General features: G+C 40.7%; 1 protein-coding gene and 1 long non-coding RNA gene across 3 annotated transcripts in view; one reads left to right on the top strand and one right to left on the bottom strand.

Annotated features, from left to right (window-relative positions):
• LOC109510668 (potassium voltage-gated channel subfamily D member 3-like) overlaps window positions 1–16,697 on the top strand; it is a 64,820-nt gene that overhangs the window by 40,667 nt on the left and 7,456 nt on the right. The window contains exons 3-4 of one of the 2 annotated variants that reach the window (XM_019861159.1): window positions 9,851–10,013; window positions 14,982–15,083. In XM_019861159.1, the coding sequence (XP_019716718.1) occupies window positions 9,851–10,013; window positions 14,982–15,083 (265 nt within the window). The remainder of the gene's footprint in view (window positions 1–9,850; window positions 10,014–14,981; window positions 15,084–16,697) is intronic. The other variant, XM_019861160.1, reaches the window with a different exon arrangement.
• Window positions 6,872–14,092, bottom strand: LOC109510670 (uncharacterized). Its single transcript, XR_002167163.1, has 2 exons — window positions 12,662–14,092; window positions 6,872–7,249 (listed from the first exon to the last, which is right to left on the bottom strand). It is a non-coding gene; the product is annotated as an uncharacterized LOC109510670 (long non-coding RNA).

The following is a 16,697-nucleotide window of genomic DNA, read 5'->3' on the forward strand; positions in this document are numbered from 1 at the left end:
AAAAGTGAATTCAACAAAATGTAATTATAATAAGCCTCTGAATGTATTTTCTAAAGTAATGTTGTTATAATACTCACCATTAATGTGAATGGTTTTCCGTTCCTCACGATTGCTCACGATCCAGCAAAGCTAGCGGAGTTATAGTCAGCTTGCCGGGTCCATATGCAGAGTTGCTGCTGGCTAGCTTGCACCCTGTTCAGTAGCATGCATGCTTCCTTTCTGCTGTCTCCCGCATTGTATTTTGCGAACGTAGCATGGCGCGTGTCAAAATGCCGCTTTACATTCGACCGTTTCATTGATGGTATTTTGTCATTGCAAATTAGACACACGGCAGAACCTGCTCTCTTCTCCACAAAGGTGAATCCGTCGGTCCATTCGTCCTGAAGTGTACCATACATCTTTTTTTTTTCTTTTCGCCATCTTATTTGTCGAAGGATTAGCATTGAGGTAATGACCTAGCGGGCTGATTCAAAGGGGGCCGTTTACCTGTTGACCTAGCAACGGATAACGTAGGCCCCTGCTGCCAACTGCAGCCCTGAACAGTACATGAGCAGTGAAAAATTGATGGCTGGATTAAACAAGCGAAAATATTTTGTTTCATCTGCGAGCCAGATGCAGTCATCAAAAGAACCACACCTGGCTCGCGAGCCATCGGTTCCCAACCCCTGATCTCGACCAAAAGGTGTTTTTGTGACAGTGAACATCAAAGTATGACACTCGACGTGCACAAATTGTCACCCAAAGTTAGTTTTTCTTTTTCCTTTGATAGTTCCACCTTGCATAATGTGAGTTCAGCATTGCATTGCAGTCCATCATGCACCGTCTTGCTCAAAGATACTATCTTCATTTCTGTGACAGTGTCATCCAAGTACACGTCGGGCATGTAATGTGGCGTGAAGACAGCCAGCCTGACATTCATTTTCTCCTTCCTTTTCGAGAATAGATCAGCATATAGCACCTTTTTGTTTCATGTATTTCTTTAGTTTCAGAATTGTTACTCTGAAAAAGGAAGTCCTTTACAGTTGAATTACGATAGGAGGCGAGTCGAATTGCCTTTTCGACTCCTGGACTCCCACTCCTGTGCAATTTGTGGATTGTTTGAATCAAAATAAATGAGGCTGGAAGTGTCCTGTCTTGTTGACCAATGTTAAGAGGCCACTAAAGTTCGGTAGATGATTCAGGGATTTACCATCATCCGCATGCATTTGAAGCAGTAATTTAATTGTATAATTCAATTAGAGCAGTTTCAGTGCTTTTAAAAAGGTGATGTGTATCATGTTTAAATCACGACATTGGCATGGGTTGTTCATCTCCTGTCATCTTCCAATTTGTTCTCATCCCAGTCGTTTTCTTTTTGCACTAAGAATTGTTGAGATGGTCCCTTAGCATCCTCAGTTACGGTCAGAATCACATATTTTAAAGATGCCGTGTGTTCAAACAGCTGCTTGGAGAGTTAAATTGTCCACAGGCGTCACTCGAAAGTAATAAACCACTCAGCACATTCATGCTGCAAAGCCTCTGAGGAGGAAAAAAAAAACTCCTGACTCTCTATTTTCTTTTAGTTTTCCCTTCAAAAAATAATCTCCTGAGGGATACCATCATGTATATGATCATATTTGAGTGATTCTTTTGCCACGTGGGAGTAGCACAAACACCTTACGAACAAAAATATGATACTCACCTGTCTGTGGGGAGCTCAAAGTTTTGGATTTTGGAAAGTTTGTGGTTAATGAGCCATGCGTTTTTCTTCACTCAAGAGGCGTCGCTGTATAAAGGTTACCTGCCATTTTATATGGACCCATCAATCACACCAGCTCTTACTTTATTTCCAAGTGTCTGTCTTCTACCGGCTCAAATTTAAATGTTCACTTCTCTCTATGATTTGTCATAACAGAGGGGAAAAAAATATATGATGACTCCAACTTCAAAAGTACTCATGCGTGTTGAACATCTTACTTGTGGAATCATGGTGCAGAGCAACTATGTTGACGTTAGGTGAGGAGCTTGATTTAGACAATGTAATGGCACTATCTTGTGGCATCTTGAACTATGTTAAGCTAGCATACATAGCTGGAACTATGTTAAAGTGTTAAAGAGGAGGTTCCTTTTGACAAACAGTAGTGCTTTGATGCTATCTTGTGGCATGAATAACAAGTAGAAATTGTCGATTTCTTGTGGATTTCACCATTTGCAACAAGGCTTGGTTTCTATCCTGACTGTTCAACCATTTCACTTTGTAACTCCTAACAGTATGTCTGACTTTTCAACCAATCAAAACACATCTGCCTCAGATTGAAAAGCTCTCTTCGACCTTGCAAAACATTGCTCCAAATTTACCGAATATTTCATCATCTCGACATGTTCCACACACATTGAAATGGTAACTGCTCTGCTCGATAAATCTGTCCGCCATAATGCGACACTAATTGCCACTTTGCATGTGTGTGTGTGTGTGTGTGGGGGGCATGAAAGGAAGAAGCATTGCGCCTCAAATTGGCAAAGTTTAAAAGGCTTAATCAATGTAATGTCATTGTGATAATGTTTTCAACGATAAAAAAACAGAACAACTTGTGGAGTGGAGGGCTACATTTAGTTTTGCTTCTGACAAGCAACATGTGTTCAGATAGAAACCGCACAGCGCAATAAAATAAGGGGTGTGAAAATTGATTTCTTGTACTTTATAAAAGGAGCACAGGGTCACATCAAAGGCAGGCCAAAAAGTGGGCCCGCCGCCTCTGATTAAAAAAACAACAACAAAAAAAGCCTTGGTACCGTACAGTTCCCGCCTTCAATGTCTTGTTGTCTTCCTGTACTTCACTGTGCTTTTCACAAATGGTTGATAACATTCATTTCACAGAAATTTGCCTTGACCTCTACAGGGCATGCTGTGTGGTTAGCGATCTCCCCGAAGGTTTTCAAAGAGCAGACGTATTTTCCAATAGTATTGATGGCCTACAAAGAAGAATTGTGGCTTGATAGTGCTGTTATGAAAAGGTCAGTTAAGTCGAGTGAGTCCCCTCCCGGGTATCAAATGCTCTGCTTTAGCGACATTCCACTCGACTTGGGTGGAACCCTGGAACCTCCTTATTGCTGCTTTCTAACCAAATTGCACGGAGAGATTAACCGTTCAACCATGAGGTTTTTCGGCACTAGCATTGTCATAATGTGGCTCTGCATGGAAATAAAGCAAGGAGGAACTGAATTGAATAACTGCGATTGGCTGGCAACCGGGTCAGGGTGAGCCCCCTGCCTCGACACCCTGAACCGGTTGAAGACAGGTGGGATAGGCTCCAGCAAGCCTACAACCCTCGTGAGGGTAAGCGGTTCCGATAATGGATTGATGGAATTGAATAATGTACTAATTAAACCATAATATGGAATTCACGGCTATTTCCTCAAATGGTCCTCGATGATTCTGATACCCATCTGGCGCAACACATTTGAAGCTCCAAACAAAAAAGATTTGTCATAGCAGCGCCTGATGGGCCGTTTGAATTCCTCTTATTATTATGTTATTGACAAGATGGATTCCGACAAATCCTTTTAATTAGCTTGTTTTGCGCTTTAAAGTAAATGAATGAAAGACGCAGTAAGGTAACGGAACATGAACGTCACTTCTTTCTTCTTGCCTTTCTCGGATCCCCACCCCTCCCCATCGCCCATTAAAAAAACACACAGACACTAAAAGCAAATGTTATAATCCCTCGCTCCAACCCGGAATGAGGCTAATAGTATCCTCCCAATATCCATTGTTGGTTAAGGCCAGTATAAAAAAAAAACAAAAAAAAAAACTATCGGGCAGTTTGAAAAATGTCAGTCCACTTTACCGGCAAGCAGCCAAACAAAGCAAGCAAAAGGGCAGCCATTTATGATCATTACAGGTATTATCAGCCGAAGAAATGCGATGGACAAATTTGCTTTTATCTATAAAAGTATTATTTTAGATCTTCTGGGATATTTTACATCTTCTGGAATCCAATCTAGCGATGTCTTAATGTTTAACTGTGACATTGAATACATGATCATATCTGAAGGGCAGAAGAGCCAGTTATTGTATCGGAGAATAACTGAACTTGAACTGAACTATGTTTTCATTTGTGTCTGTAATATTGTCATTTTAGGATTACTACTGTTATTAATAGTGACCTCAGATTTAATTGGGTTAAATTAGGTGTACCGTACGTCCTCAAATAGTGGTGCGGATTTGTTCATTTAATCAGCCAGCTGCTGACAATGTGGAAAATATATATTAGAGAGCAGGTTTTTAGTTTTACAAATGTGGATCTTTTTTTTTTTGAGTAGTTCCCGCAGGCACAGGGAGAACATTCAAACTCCACACAGAAATGCCGGAGCTGGAATCGAACCCTGCACCTTCGCACAATGAAGCCGACGAGCTAACCAGCCAGCTGCCACCCTGAATCATTCACTGTATGAAAATATTAGATACAGTAACGTAATATTGATTTAAAACAGAACAACGTACCACCGTGCAGAATGTCTGCCAGGTTTATGGACCAATGCAATTTTTTACAAATCTCTTAAATTTGCCACTAAATTCTTGTGAAAGAGCATTGCACAGAGCATATCCTGTTTGTTTCTCTCATCTTTTTTTAAAATATAAGTACACCTCAGCAAAAGTGAACATGAGTAATGGCATGCTTGACCATCAATCAAATGTGGGCGGGAGCAAGGCGGCTCAGCACACCACCTGCTGTATTGATATTCGTACCGGCACTGAAAGGAGGGAATGGGATGGTGCCACAGGGGAGTTGAAAAACTAAGTGGTCTGTTTTTACACCGGGGATATTAAACCCGCTGCAGAAGCGAACACCATCCATCAGGACCTGCAGTTTGAGATGCGAGGCTGAGGGCTTTCACGTCACCTTCTCAAAACGAGCAGCGCACACTTCATTTAAAACAGTCAATGAGGCCACATGACTGATGAAGAGAGCAACAACTGAACAAGTGTCTCGGTCGAGAATTAAGACATTTGTCTTTGTCGCTTCTTATTTTGAGCCAAACTTTTCCCAAAGTGCACACATTGTGCTGTTTAATATTCATCCAGTCAACAAGCTGCCAAGTACAGCAAGTCCATTTATCACCTCGACTGTCACGTGGCTTCTCACATTTACACTTGGTCAACTGAAAAACTCTTCAAAGAATGTCTGGTTGGCTTTTCATTTGGATTTTTTGAATAGAAGGGCACCAGTGATGGTAAAAATGCAGAAATGTGATGATGACCATAGAAGAGAAAATGAAACTTGTCTCTTTCCTGGCTCAAGAAGAAAGGGTAGTGGGAGAAGAAACTAGGCTAACTGAAGGTTAGCTTATCTGGCAACTGGAGTGAAAATTTGTGCGTCATGGACATTAATAGTCAAAACACTAACTATACCCCAAACTACGATCACTGAACACTTCAATATCATTTCAAACTCGTCTTCCAATGTCACCTTGAAATTATATGGCTTACAGATAGATCATTTGATTCTAAAACAATGTGCCAGAACTATGAGGACACTGCTGTGTACGTGACCATTTCACAATCTGTAAAAGTACCGATTACTATTCGCTACTACCCATTTCAATACAATTCTGACTTTTCACTCATCTCAAACCATCTTTCGCCGTTAAGATGGATAGAATTGCCTTTAATCCATTCCAGCTCCGTCAGGCAAAATCCCAGCAATAAAGTTGGAAGGTAAGTACACTAAGAAAAATAGCATTTTACAGTACTGCACTTCATAAAAATATCCAGTACTAACATAATTAAATACAATGTATTAAATACAACAGTTTTTACATCATGATTTCATTCTTCATTTTCACTTTACATGCTTCGGCCACCAGGGGACAGTAGAACCTAGACAGATATAATGTGCTTTGTTTCGATAGCATATCATGAAAAAGACCGTTGCAACAGTTCTTCGCAAAAGATAAAGAATGCATGCCTGTGAGTATCAGTATATTGTCTATCTGTATGCATTGCTCCATTCGTTTCAGTGGAATCGATCATTGCCAAATTTGCCTACTTTATAGTTTGTATCTAGAAGCCTGTTAATGCATGTATTGTGCACTCGCTTGTTTGTGTGCGTGCCTCTGTGCATTTATTTACACAGTACTAGCTAAATATGTATCAGAAAGTCATTCAAATGATTCTCTTTCTCATCCAAGCTATGATGGATCATACATATACAACAGATATTGTCCAACAGATGCTATTTATGAAGCGAATAAAAACATGTGTTATATATTTTTTTTTAAACTAGGGCTGCACCAACGTGGAGATTTAGACACGATTATAATATTAGTCAGAATAAAAATTTGATAGTCACTTGATAATCACTTTGTCTTTAATCCCTTAACAAAATCCCATACAAAAATGAAGATATGAATTACAAGTACAACATGTGACTGTTTCCAATATTTTGTCCTTTACTATTCATTTAACTTTATAACAGAGGGAAAAATTGTCAAAAATGGGCCAAAATAGATCTTTGCCATTTTCTTTGTTATTAATTTAAGTATGAATGTCATTATTTTGTCGAATGTTGTAATCTGTTAATGTGTTTAAAAAAAAAAAAAGCCAATTTTTGGACAATTCTTAAACAGCTACTATCGGCCAGCTGGTGAATCGCTTGTGCCCAAATAACTAAACTAACTTGTGTGAACTCAGCCAATTATCATTAAAATGAAAATGTTCTGAACTGGGTCATTTTAGACCCACTTCGAGAAAACTAGAGGGTCCAGTCACTCATGCATCTCGGGGTTAATTCCACATAAGTGCAACATCCCATCTCGTTTTAAAGGCATTCTTGAGTAATATTAATATGTTGTTGATGTAAGGTTCTCGGGGTAAACTGGTGTTTGTGCGTGTGTGTGGATGAGTGATTGATGACTTGCGGGTCCAGTAACTCTGCTCCTTTATTTGTTTACAGCTGATTTTCACATTCTGCCGTTGAAGTCATCAATCTTGGTGAAATAAATAAAAGTGACAAATTACAGTGTGAGCTCTTTACACCTGTCAAGGCAACACCAACACAAACATTTCACCGTCCTTTGGGTGCCCTTGTGATTGCGATAATTGATGATCTTCATCGCCGTCGGAACGAAGTGTGACTTTGCTGTTGCTTTCTTTCTGTCAAGAAGAATGCAGGTCGGACTTCTATGGTATCACGCTGCCTCCTCTTCTGTCATTTGATTTGATTTTCATCACATCATCTTTTTGGAGCAGACTATTCCTTCTGCGTTTCTGGCAAAGACAAAAAAAAAAAAAAAAGATTTGAAAAAGGATGACGCATATTGACATAAATTTCCTACAATCGTTTTTTGTCCACTTTAAGATTACATCTTTTTAAATTTTTTTGTCACACTCAATACTTTTCAAGATAAGGTTCTGCATGATTTAGTTTTCAATCATTTAGCCACACTGCCGTGCCTTTGTTGCATCTTCAATGGCAGGAATGGGAAACTTTAATGATGAAGGGAGCCACAATTTTTCATCATCACTACTGGGGGGCGGGGGGGGGTGCATAGGACCATGCACTTCCTAACAAGCAATTTCTGCCATCTAGTGGTGAATTGGGATATTACAATTTAAAGTATACAGTGGGCCCCTTCTATTCGCTGGAATATATGTGAAAATCTGAAGATATATGAAGCCCATTGAAATGCATTACAGGGGGCAAAAGAAACGTTTTTTTTTCAGTAGAAATTCTTAAAACATTCTTCAAAAAACACTGATGAACCTTCAATACGTGTTTACCATGGAAAAACAAACAGTATGGAAAAACAGCAAAAATAATGAATGAATGAATGAATGATGACTCCGCAGGTGCCGAACCGCGATCACGTCATGGTCCACTGTTGTTTACTCTGTGTGTGTGTGTGTGTGTGTGTGTGTGTGTGTGTGTGTGTGTGTGCGTGTGTGTGTGGAGAGGCAGGTCCACTCTCCGCCTAATTTGCTTTATGAAGATGAAGCTTGGAGGAAGCAGCAAACTGAGCAGGTGGAATTTAATCCAATAATCCAGTCCTAAGTGCACTTTTCAGCACAAAGACCCAAGAGTTTCAGGGCTCAGGAAAAAGTCAGCGAACTGCCTACTTCTGAGAAGTCATGGTGGGGAAGGGATAAAGACAGCAAAATGCCTCAAAAGTCAAACTCAAGTCACAGCGTGCGATGTTTCTATGTGAATATTGGAGTTGTTAACAGGCAGCCAGTCATCGCAGTCATCTTGTTGCGTGGTCCTTGAAGAGTAACAGATCAAAATTTTCAGGTTACTTTTTAGATGGATGACCACCACAAAGGCCAAACTTTTAACAAAAATAAAAATTGGTGCATTTTGCTATTTTTTAAAATAGTACCATTTTAGATCAGAACTGGGCATTTTATGGCCCGCGGCCCGGCTCTTACTGGGCCGCGAAGAGTTGCTTGGAATTAAGAAAATAAAAGCTCCTTTCAAAATTTTACATAGTCCGTGGACTAAAACAGCAGCGCTTTTACTTTGAAACCTGTTTACGGTGCACATGCGACATTTACATATAGGTACTCTGTCCGAGTCCATGTGATTAGCATCAAGTCATCGTCATGGTAAACCTTGAAAATGTTCACCAAAAAACAAAAGACAGACGCCATGATTTCAAGAAAATATGGACTATCCATCCATCCGTTTTTCGATCTACTTATCCTCACAAGGGTTGCGGGGGATGCTGGAACCTATTTCAGCTGTCTTCGGGCAGGAGGCGGGGGACACCCTGAACCGGTTGCCAGCCAATCGCAGGGCACACAGAAACGAACAACCATCCGGCCTCAGACTCACACCTAGGGACAATTTAGAGGAGTGTGTTTTTGGAATGTGGGAGGAAACCGGAGAACCTGGACAAAACGCACAACGTCAGTTTATCACCGAAGTCAGTGATAAACAGTATTCACAAAGAGAACACGCAAAGAAGCTGAGATTCAATCCCAAGAACCCTCAGAACTGACCAGTCCAAGATTGGCTCGATTTATCTCACTGAACAGGATAAAAACAAAACACTGAAACATGTTTACTTCTATTTTTTTTTCTGCATTGTTTGGCAATTGGGACGAAAATGTGAGTTATGTTACAGTGCTACAAGCATATTGTGGTCTCTTCATAGAAAGTTAAAAACAGAAAGCATTGCAGTGTTAATGTTACTGAAAAAGAATGACAAATCTTGCACAATTACCATTGTTTTGCATAATTTCACTGAAGAAATATTTTTTGTCAAACAACCACACTCTCTCATTAGCTAACAATAACACATACTCTTACCAGCTTCTGTAAACAATGTCATTTACTTATTTCAATGTAGAAATCAAATCTATAATCGGAGCCGGTCCTCCACAATATTTTCTGCTTCCCATTTGGCCCCCGGGGAAAAATAATTGCCCACCCCTGATTTAGATTCTGGGCCGGACTGTTCCATATCCACCATAATGACTCTGTGGCGAATGTGAATAAATATTTATCCGGCTCTGCACTGGAGGTTGAACAACTTGAGACTCATTCATCCAATTCCATTTAGATAACTTCATAGCCTTGCAAACATTCGGAACTTGTCGAACTCAAACATCAATTCGTACAACACAACTCAAGAAAACAAAAAACAAGAAATTAATCAATTGTATAGATTACTGAGAATCTACACAGACAATATTTAGCAAGCACAGCGGTATTTCTTTTAAGTGATATCGTTGACACCAAAAAATGACTTACTTTAATGTGCTGCAATGAATTCATGCATTATTGTGGTCTTTAAATTGTTCGAAACAGTTCAACAGCATGTGTGTGTGGCTCAACCTATTCCAACCTGTCATCCCTGTCATCCGCAGGTACGGCGACATGGTGCCAAAGACAATTGCTGGAAAAATATTCGGATCTATCTGTTCGCTCAGTGGCGTGCTCGTGATCGCCCTGCCTGTGCCCGTCATTGTTTCCAACTTCAGTCGCATCTACCACCAGAACCAGAGGGCAGATAAACGCCGTGCCCAGAAGGTAACGGATTTTATCTTCTTCGATAATGAAAGTGGATGGCAGGATTAACTAAGATTTATTTCTTTTTTTTATATCTTATACAATTTATCCTGTTCAGAAACTTAATCAGACGTTATTTCATTTCCATATTTTTATGCAATGTGATTATTTTTCATGAAATGAGTACAAAAAAAAAAAAAAAACAAGGACAAAAGGTTTGTCCTCAATCAACCATTTGTCCAATGCTACAAACACACCAAAACTCAACAATGTATTGCCCTTCTAGTCATTCTTCATTCGTGTATCTGTCACACGTACACACACACACACACACACACACACACACACACACACACACACACACACACACACACACACACACACACACACACACGCACACACAGAACACAAAACACACGCACTCCATAGTCGAGTGTTAAATGTTTGCTATCCACTCACTGCTCTCACCTAGTGAGCCTGACCTTTTCCACAGGATGACATAAGAGAAGCATGACGCTAAGAGATGCTTCGCCGGGAGCAAAATGACGAGGTTGACAGATCCAAATGCTGTGACACACTCTTGTTTGTCTCATGCGGGCGGACACACATTGATGCTTCGTTAAGTAAACTTACGTCCTCTGTCAAATGAGAAAAGAATGCAAATGAACTAGTGGAACCTCGACTTGAAAAAATCGGAAGCCATCGTTTGCAAAAGAAATGTAAATCCAATCAAACTGCTCCGGACATTCAAAGTTATAAACAAAAAAATACATTTGAATACACAATAACTAGAGCGGAGGTGGCCAACCCGCGGCTCGCGAGCCGCATGCGGTTCTTTGGCTGGTTCCATGCGGCTCCCGGGCTTTCACACAATTGTCGAAAACGCCTCGGCGATTGCGTTGCCATTCAAACAACGGTGCTTAATACACAGAACGTACTACGTCAGCCTATCATCAATCCCGTTACTTGATTGACATAGAGGGCAACCAATCAGATGACTGAATCACCGATCATGCGCAGACAACGGCGCTAAGTGCTAAGCTAGTCTGCGAATTACCTCTGTTTTTAAGGCAGGGGTGCCCAATACGTCGATCGCAATCAACCAAGAGCCAACAGACTGGTCCCAAGTCGACCGCGAGCGGTGGGAGGAGGCAATGGGGGGGGGAAGATTTGTGTGTTTGTGTCTTAAGGTTTTATTTATGTTCGGGTGCTCCGGCTGTTGCTCGTCGTGGCGCGCATGCATATGTGCGCGAGTGCATGGTCGTGTGTGTGTGTGTGTGTTTGTGTTTGTGTGTGTGTGCGTACGAGTGTGTCTGTGTGTGTGTGTTTGTGCAGTGGCGTAAGAATGTGCGGTTTGGCGGCACACAAAACTCGTGCCTCACTTGATTGATTGTTTTACATTGGCGGCCCGATGGTCGAGTGGTTAGAGCGTCGACTTCACAGTGCAGAGGTGTAGGCTTCGATTCCAGCTTCAGCCTTCCTGTGTGGAGTTTGCATGTTCTCCCCGGGCCTGCGTGGGTTTTCTCCGGGTAGTCCGGTTTCCTCCCACATTCCAAAAATATGCATGGCAGGCTGGTTGAACACTCAAAATTCTCCCGAGGTGTGAGTGTGAGCGTGGATGGTTGTTGGTCTCTGTGTGCCCTGCGATTGGTTGGAATTGGCAACCGGTTCAGGGTGTGCCCCGCCTACTGCCCGAAGACAGCTGGGATAGGCTCCAGCACTCCTCCGCGAATCCTTCTGAGGATAAAGTGGATCGGAAAATGAATATTACGTCATTAATGAGGCCATATTGTCCTCTTATATGTTTAATAATTTTGTTTTTTCTTCCTTTCAGACACTTTCAGGGTCTTACAAAATAAAAAGTTTCATCTCTCTTTTTGTTAATGACAGTCAATATTAGTAACTGAATTATGTACAAATGCAAGAAAAAAAATGATGCGTCCCTTCGGTGATATCCATTGTTGCCCAATAAACAAAGACGACCATAGACCGCATTGGAAGAAGAGAACCATTTATTCTTTGCTCTGTTCTACAAAACTTTATTACAACATAAAGCTGACGAACAACCGTGATGTGGCTTTAGTTTTTTTTTGTCAGATTGAAACTTCATTATCACAACGTTGTGATTGAATTCCCGTAAGATTCTGACATCTTTTCACATCTTATTCGTCGTAACTTTGCATCTCTACTCCTGTAATTCGACAACTTTCTCATAACATTACAACATATTTCATAAATGTATACTTGTTTCTTCTTGTCACTTTGCAATTTTGTAATTTTACAACTTTATTCTGTCTGGACAGTTTCATTTTCAAAACGTCATGCCTTTTTGTAACATCAAGACTTCTCCTAAACTTGACTTCATTCTTGGAAGAACTTTCACTCTCATAACATTTCAACTTGATTCTTGAAACGTTACGACGGCATTCTTGTCGCATTTTATTCCAATTTTTCAGTCTCAAAATTTAAGGATTATTTCTTGTGATGTCACAAATTGATTTTCTTTTTCTTTCTTATTGGAATGTAACAATGTCTTTCTTGGAAGTACGTAACTTTATTCTTAACATTGACTTAATTCTCATAACTTTACTACTAAAATGACTACTTCATCCTTTTAACATGAACTTTTATTGCGTGATATTATAACTCGTAACATCGACTTGACTCACGTGAAAACAATTCTCAAACGTCTTGTAATATTCGTAATAAAAGCCTTTTTCTCACAATCTGACCAACTTTTTCCTCCTTCAGTTTGGCCCTAACACTCCTCGATAATATTCCATTCGCCAGTGCAGAGCTTTTCCTCTAAACCTCATCACGGATGATGTTGATTTTGACCGATCTTGAACTCAAGCAAAGCCAGAGCAGAGTAAACTTAACTCAACCTCCATCAAGACCCAATCGACCATCAAAAGAGTGACGGATGCTCGCAAGCCCGACCAATCGCAGTCGGCTTCCTGCCGGATCAGAATCGGTTATTCCCTCACACTCTTCATCCTCGCGTCAAGCGCAACCTTTGATCAACCGAGACGAGCACGAGGCAGCATTCTCGCTGTCAAACTCATTAACCAAATGCAACACACAGAAACGGACACACTCCATTACACATGCGGCGCGAAAACGTGACAATTATATTGCTGCGTAGCTATCTAAGGCTACGGTTTCGAAAAGTTGCCCGACTAATTCTGCGACTTTATGAGCTATGTCAGGTCTGGTTTATTGGGCTGCGTGAGGAGCAGAAGCGGCTTGAGGAGATCACTCATTTTTACAAGCGCTTCAGGCAGCTTCATATCCTTCACAGCTGCCCTAATATCCTCTTCATTTGAGCAAATCTCATTCCGATATCATCTCTCTCTCATTCTGTGTCACTTTCGATCGCCCCCCCCCACACTTCTGCTGAGTTATCAAATCCATCTTTCCAAGGGGCTGACTCATTTATTTTAGTAGAGCGCCTCTCTCTAGACAGCGAGAGAGGGAGCGAAATAATTTGAAGCGTTTAATTCCAGATGCGTTTTTCGCCCTCTTCAAAACTGCGAATGCAGGCCACAGTAGAGCGTGTGAGTTAAGCAACTTAAGAGGATTGATGTCATGCCGTGGATTCTAAGTAATAGCTAAGCTGTGAGTTGTTCGAACACAGATACAGCATCCTCGGTTTTTGACTTTACGGGCATATGAGGTTTGAAGTTGGGCTATCAGTAACAAACTTTTGATCCTATTGATTATTCCATCGATCACTCAGGTAAGTTAGGTTACTTTAAAGCGTTCCCAAATCTTGGGCCACTTTTAAAATTTTTGAGTCTGGCTTGGAAAGAAGTAAGGAAGACGTAGATTCTGCCAGCAACAAATGTCCGTGTGGTCACTTAGAATTGGCCACACATTGGTTCCGGATTGTGGAACATTGGTTTCAAAATTACTGTTCAAATTACAGTTTTGAGGCAGAATATTTTGTATTGACAGATTTTTGTCGTCATCTTTACCAACATTTTTTCCCCCACCCTGGTTTTAAAATTACGCACAAGTGGCTAGTTAGCACAGTGGTGTAAGGATATATCATCACGCTCGGTATCCATTTTATTTACTGTTTTTCAAATGATTGTTTATTATTTATGGCCTTGAAGAGTTTTCCATAAAAAAATAAAAATAAAAAAACATTGCGGCCTGGTGGTCCAGTGGTTAGCGCGTAGACCTCACAGTGCAGAGGTACCGGGTTCAATTCCAGCTCCGGCCTCCCTGTGTGGAGTTTGCATGTTCTCCCCGGGCCTGCGTGGGTTTTCTCCGGGTACTCCGGTTTCCTCCCACGTTCCAAAAACATGCGTGGCAGGCTGATTGAACACTTAAAATTGTCCCTACATGTGAATGTGAGTGTGACCGTGGATGCTTGTTCGTCTATGTGTGCCCTGCGATTGGCTGGCACCTGGTTCAGGGTGTCCCCCGCCTACTGCCCGAAGACAGCTGGGATAGGCTCCAGCACCCCCTGCGACCCTTGTGAGGATAAGCGGATCGGAAAAGGGATGGATGGAATCACTTCAGCTCTCTGTTTTTTTACGTTGGTAAACACATCTAACTAATATAAATATATCTCTGTTCAGGGAGTCATCAGGTTACAACAGTTCCGATAGTCAATGTTGTTTCATACAAATATTTACTGCAATTGGTTCAGAGCTATTTTGTCTCCATCGGTTTATACAATTTCTATAATATATGCGATAAAATGAGTAAAAGATGAATAAAAATAATAATTATAAAACACAACTAATTGGTGGACAAACACCGTTAAAAATATCTGATCGTACAACCAGTTTTTCAAGGAATATAAGATCTGGAAGTGCAAAGAATTTAAATAAATACAACAGTAACAAAGTGCTCAAAGTAAGTCATTGTAAGTTACTGTTACGAAATCATTAATGAACAAAAAAACCAAAAACGTTTTGATTGATTTTTTTTTTTTTTTTCTGACAAGCTGCTCTTGTTTTTCTTTTCTGTGTCCAGAAAGCTCGAATGGCCCGTATACATTTAGCCAAGTCCGGCAGCGCCAACGCCTTCCTGCTGAGCAAACGCAACGGACTCCTAAACGAATTGCTGGAGCTGACGGTGAGGAAAGAACTCTGACCCTTCAAACACCAAGGGTGAAATAGATAAGTGAAAAAGTTCCATCAAAAGCAGTGGTGGGGAATCAAACCTTGCACCTCTGCACTGTGAGGCCGACGCGTTAACCAGTCGACCACACGGCCGCCTATTAATCATCCTCATCATCATCATTATCATCATCATCATCATCAACATCATCATAACAATAAAAACTTTACTTTTAGAAATCCGTGATTTTAATGAGGGGATATGAGTTTGGCTACAATCTTCCCATATTTCTTTTGCCTCCGGACGCCACATTAAAGGGACGGATGAAAACCCACTTCTGACCTTGCTTTGTCCGTCCTTTTTAAAAAACATCTCGTCCTCTGTCCCAAAAACGTGTGTCCATTCGCGAAGGATGGATGGACGGTTCCATCCCAGAGACGGAACTGTCCATCCATTTCTGATCGTTACGATAATAATATCATACTGTCATGTTACGATATTGAAGTTGTAACGTTCCAAGAATCAAATCATGTTACTAGAAAGAAGTTATTTCAAGACTAAATTGTAATTTTACTGGAATGGAGTCTTAGCATAACGAGAACAAATTAATGCTACGAGAATGAAGTTGGACAAAAATGAACAAACGTGACAAGAGTCGAGTCATAACCATCTGAAAATGCAGTCCGACATAGCCCTCACAGTTTTGAGAATGAGGTGGTAACGTTATGAAATTAAGTTGTTAAAAAAAAAAAATTAAAGAAAAAGACAGAAACAAGAGACGCTGTTCTTGGAAGTCTTTATTAAAAACAGACAGATTGTTATTCAGTTTGACAGATTAATGACACTGGTTCTTGTCTAACAGCATTAATTACTGCACTCCACTAAACCTTCTTGCGCACGCACGCCCACACATACACACACACACACACACACACACACACACACACACACACACACACACACACACACACACACATAAATTTTCATACTTCGAAGCGCCCCCAAAATGACAATTACGGCCTTAATTAACTGAGGAACATTGTGAAAGTCCTGCCAAAGGCTATAAAGAGCAGCTGAAGTCAGAATGAATACATTCTCGGGGCGTAGGTCAAAAGAGCGAAATCACACACCGTACTTTTCAGTATTTGTCTCTTGCCCAACATTTGATAAAAGCCTTGCCTGCAAAACCAAAGTCAGATTGAAACTTTTATCTGGCTTGTTTTGTTGCTCCTGGGGATAATTAACTATGATGTGCATAACAGGAGCGTGCAAGAGGTGAACAATGTACAAAGGAGGCAAAAAGAGAAAAAAATATGTTTACGGTACGACAAAAATACTTTTGAGTCACTTTATTTTCCTTGGATTTTTTTTTTCTTGGCAGATGCAAGGCTTTTCTATTTTTTTAGGTTTCTATTACACCCCACCAAATGCCAATTTGGTGAAAACAAATTTGAAATGCGTGGCTGACTACATCATCCGCAAGGGGAGATCTTGCAGTTCACCTGGATAAAAGCACTATGTCCACACCAATGTCATGTACGGACCCCATACACACACACACACACACACACACACACACACACACACACACACACACACACACACACACACACACATATATATATATAT

The sequence above is a fragment of the Hippocampus comes genome, unplaced genomic scaffold, assembly GCF_001891065.2.
Source record: "Hippocampus comes isolate QL1 unplaced genomic scaffold, H_comes_QL1_v1.1 scaffold40, whole genome shotgun sequence".
In the NCBI taxonomy this organism is placed as follows: domain Eukaryota; kingdom Metazoa; phylum Chordata; class Actinopteri; order Syngnathiformes; family Syngnathidae; genus Hippocampus; species Hippocampus comes.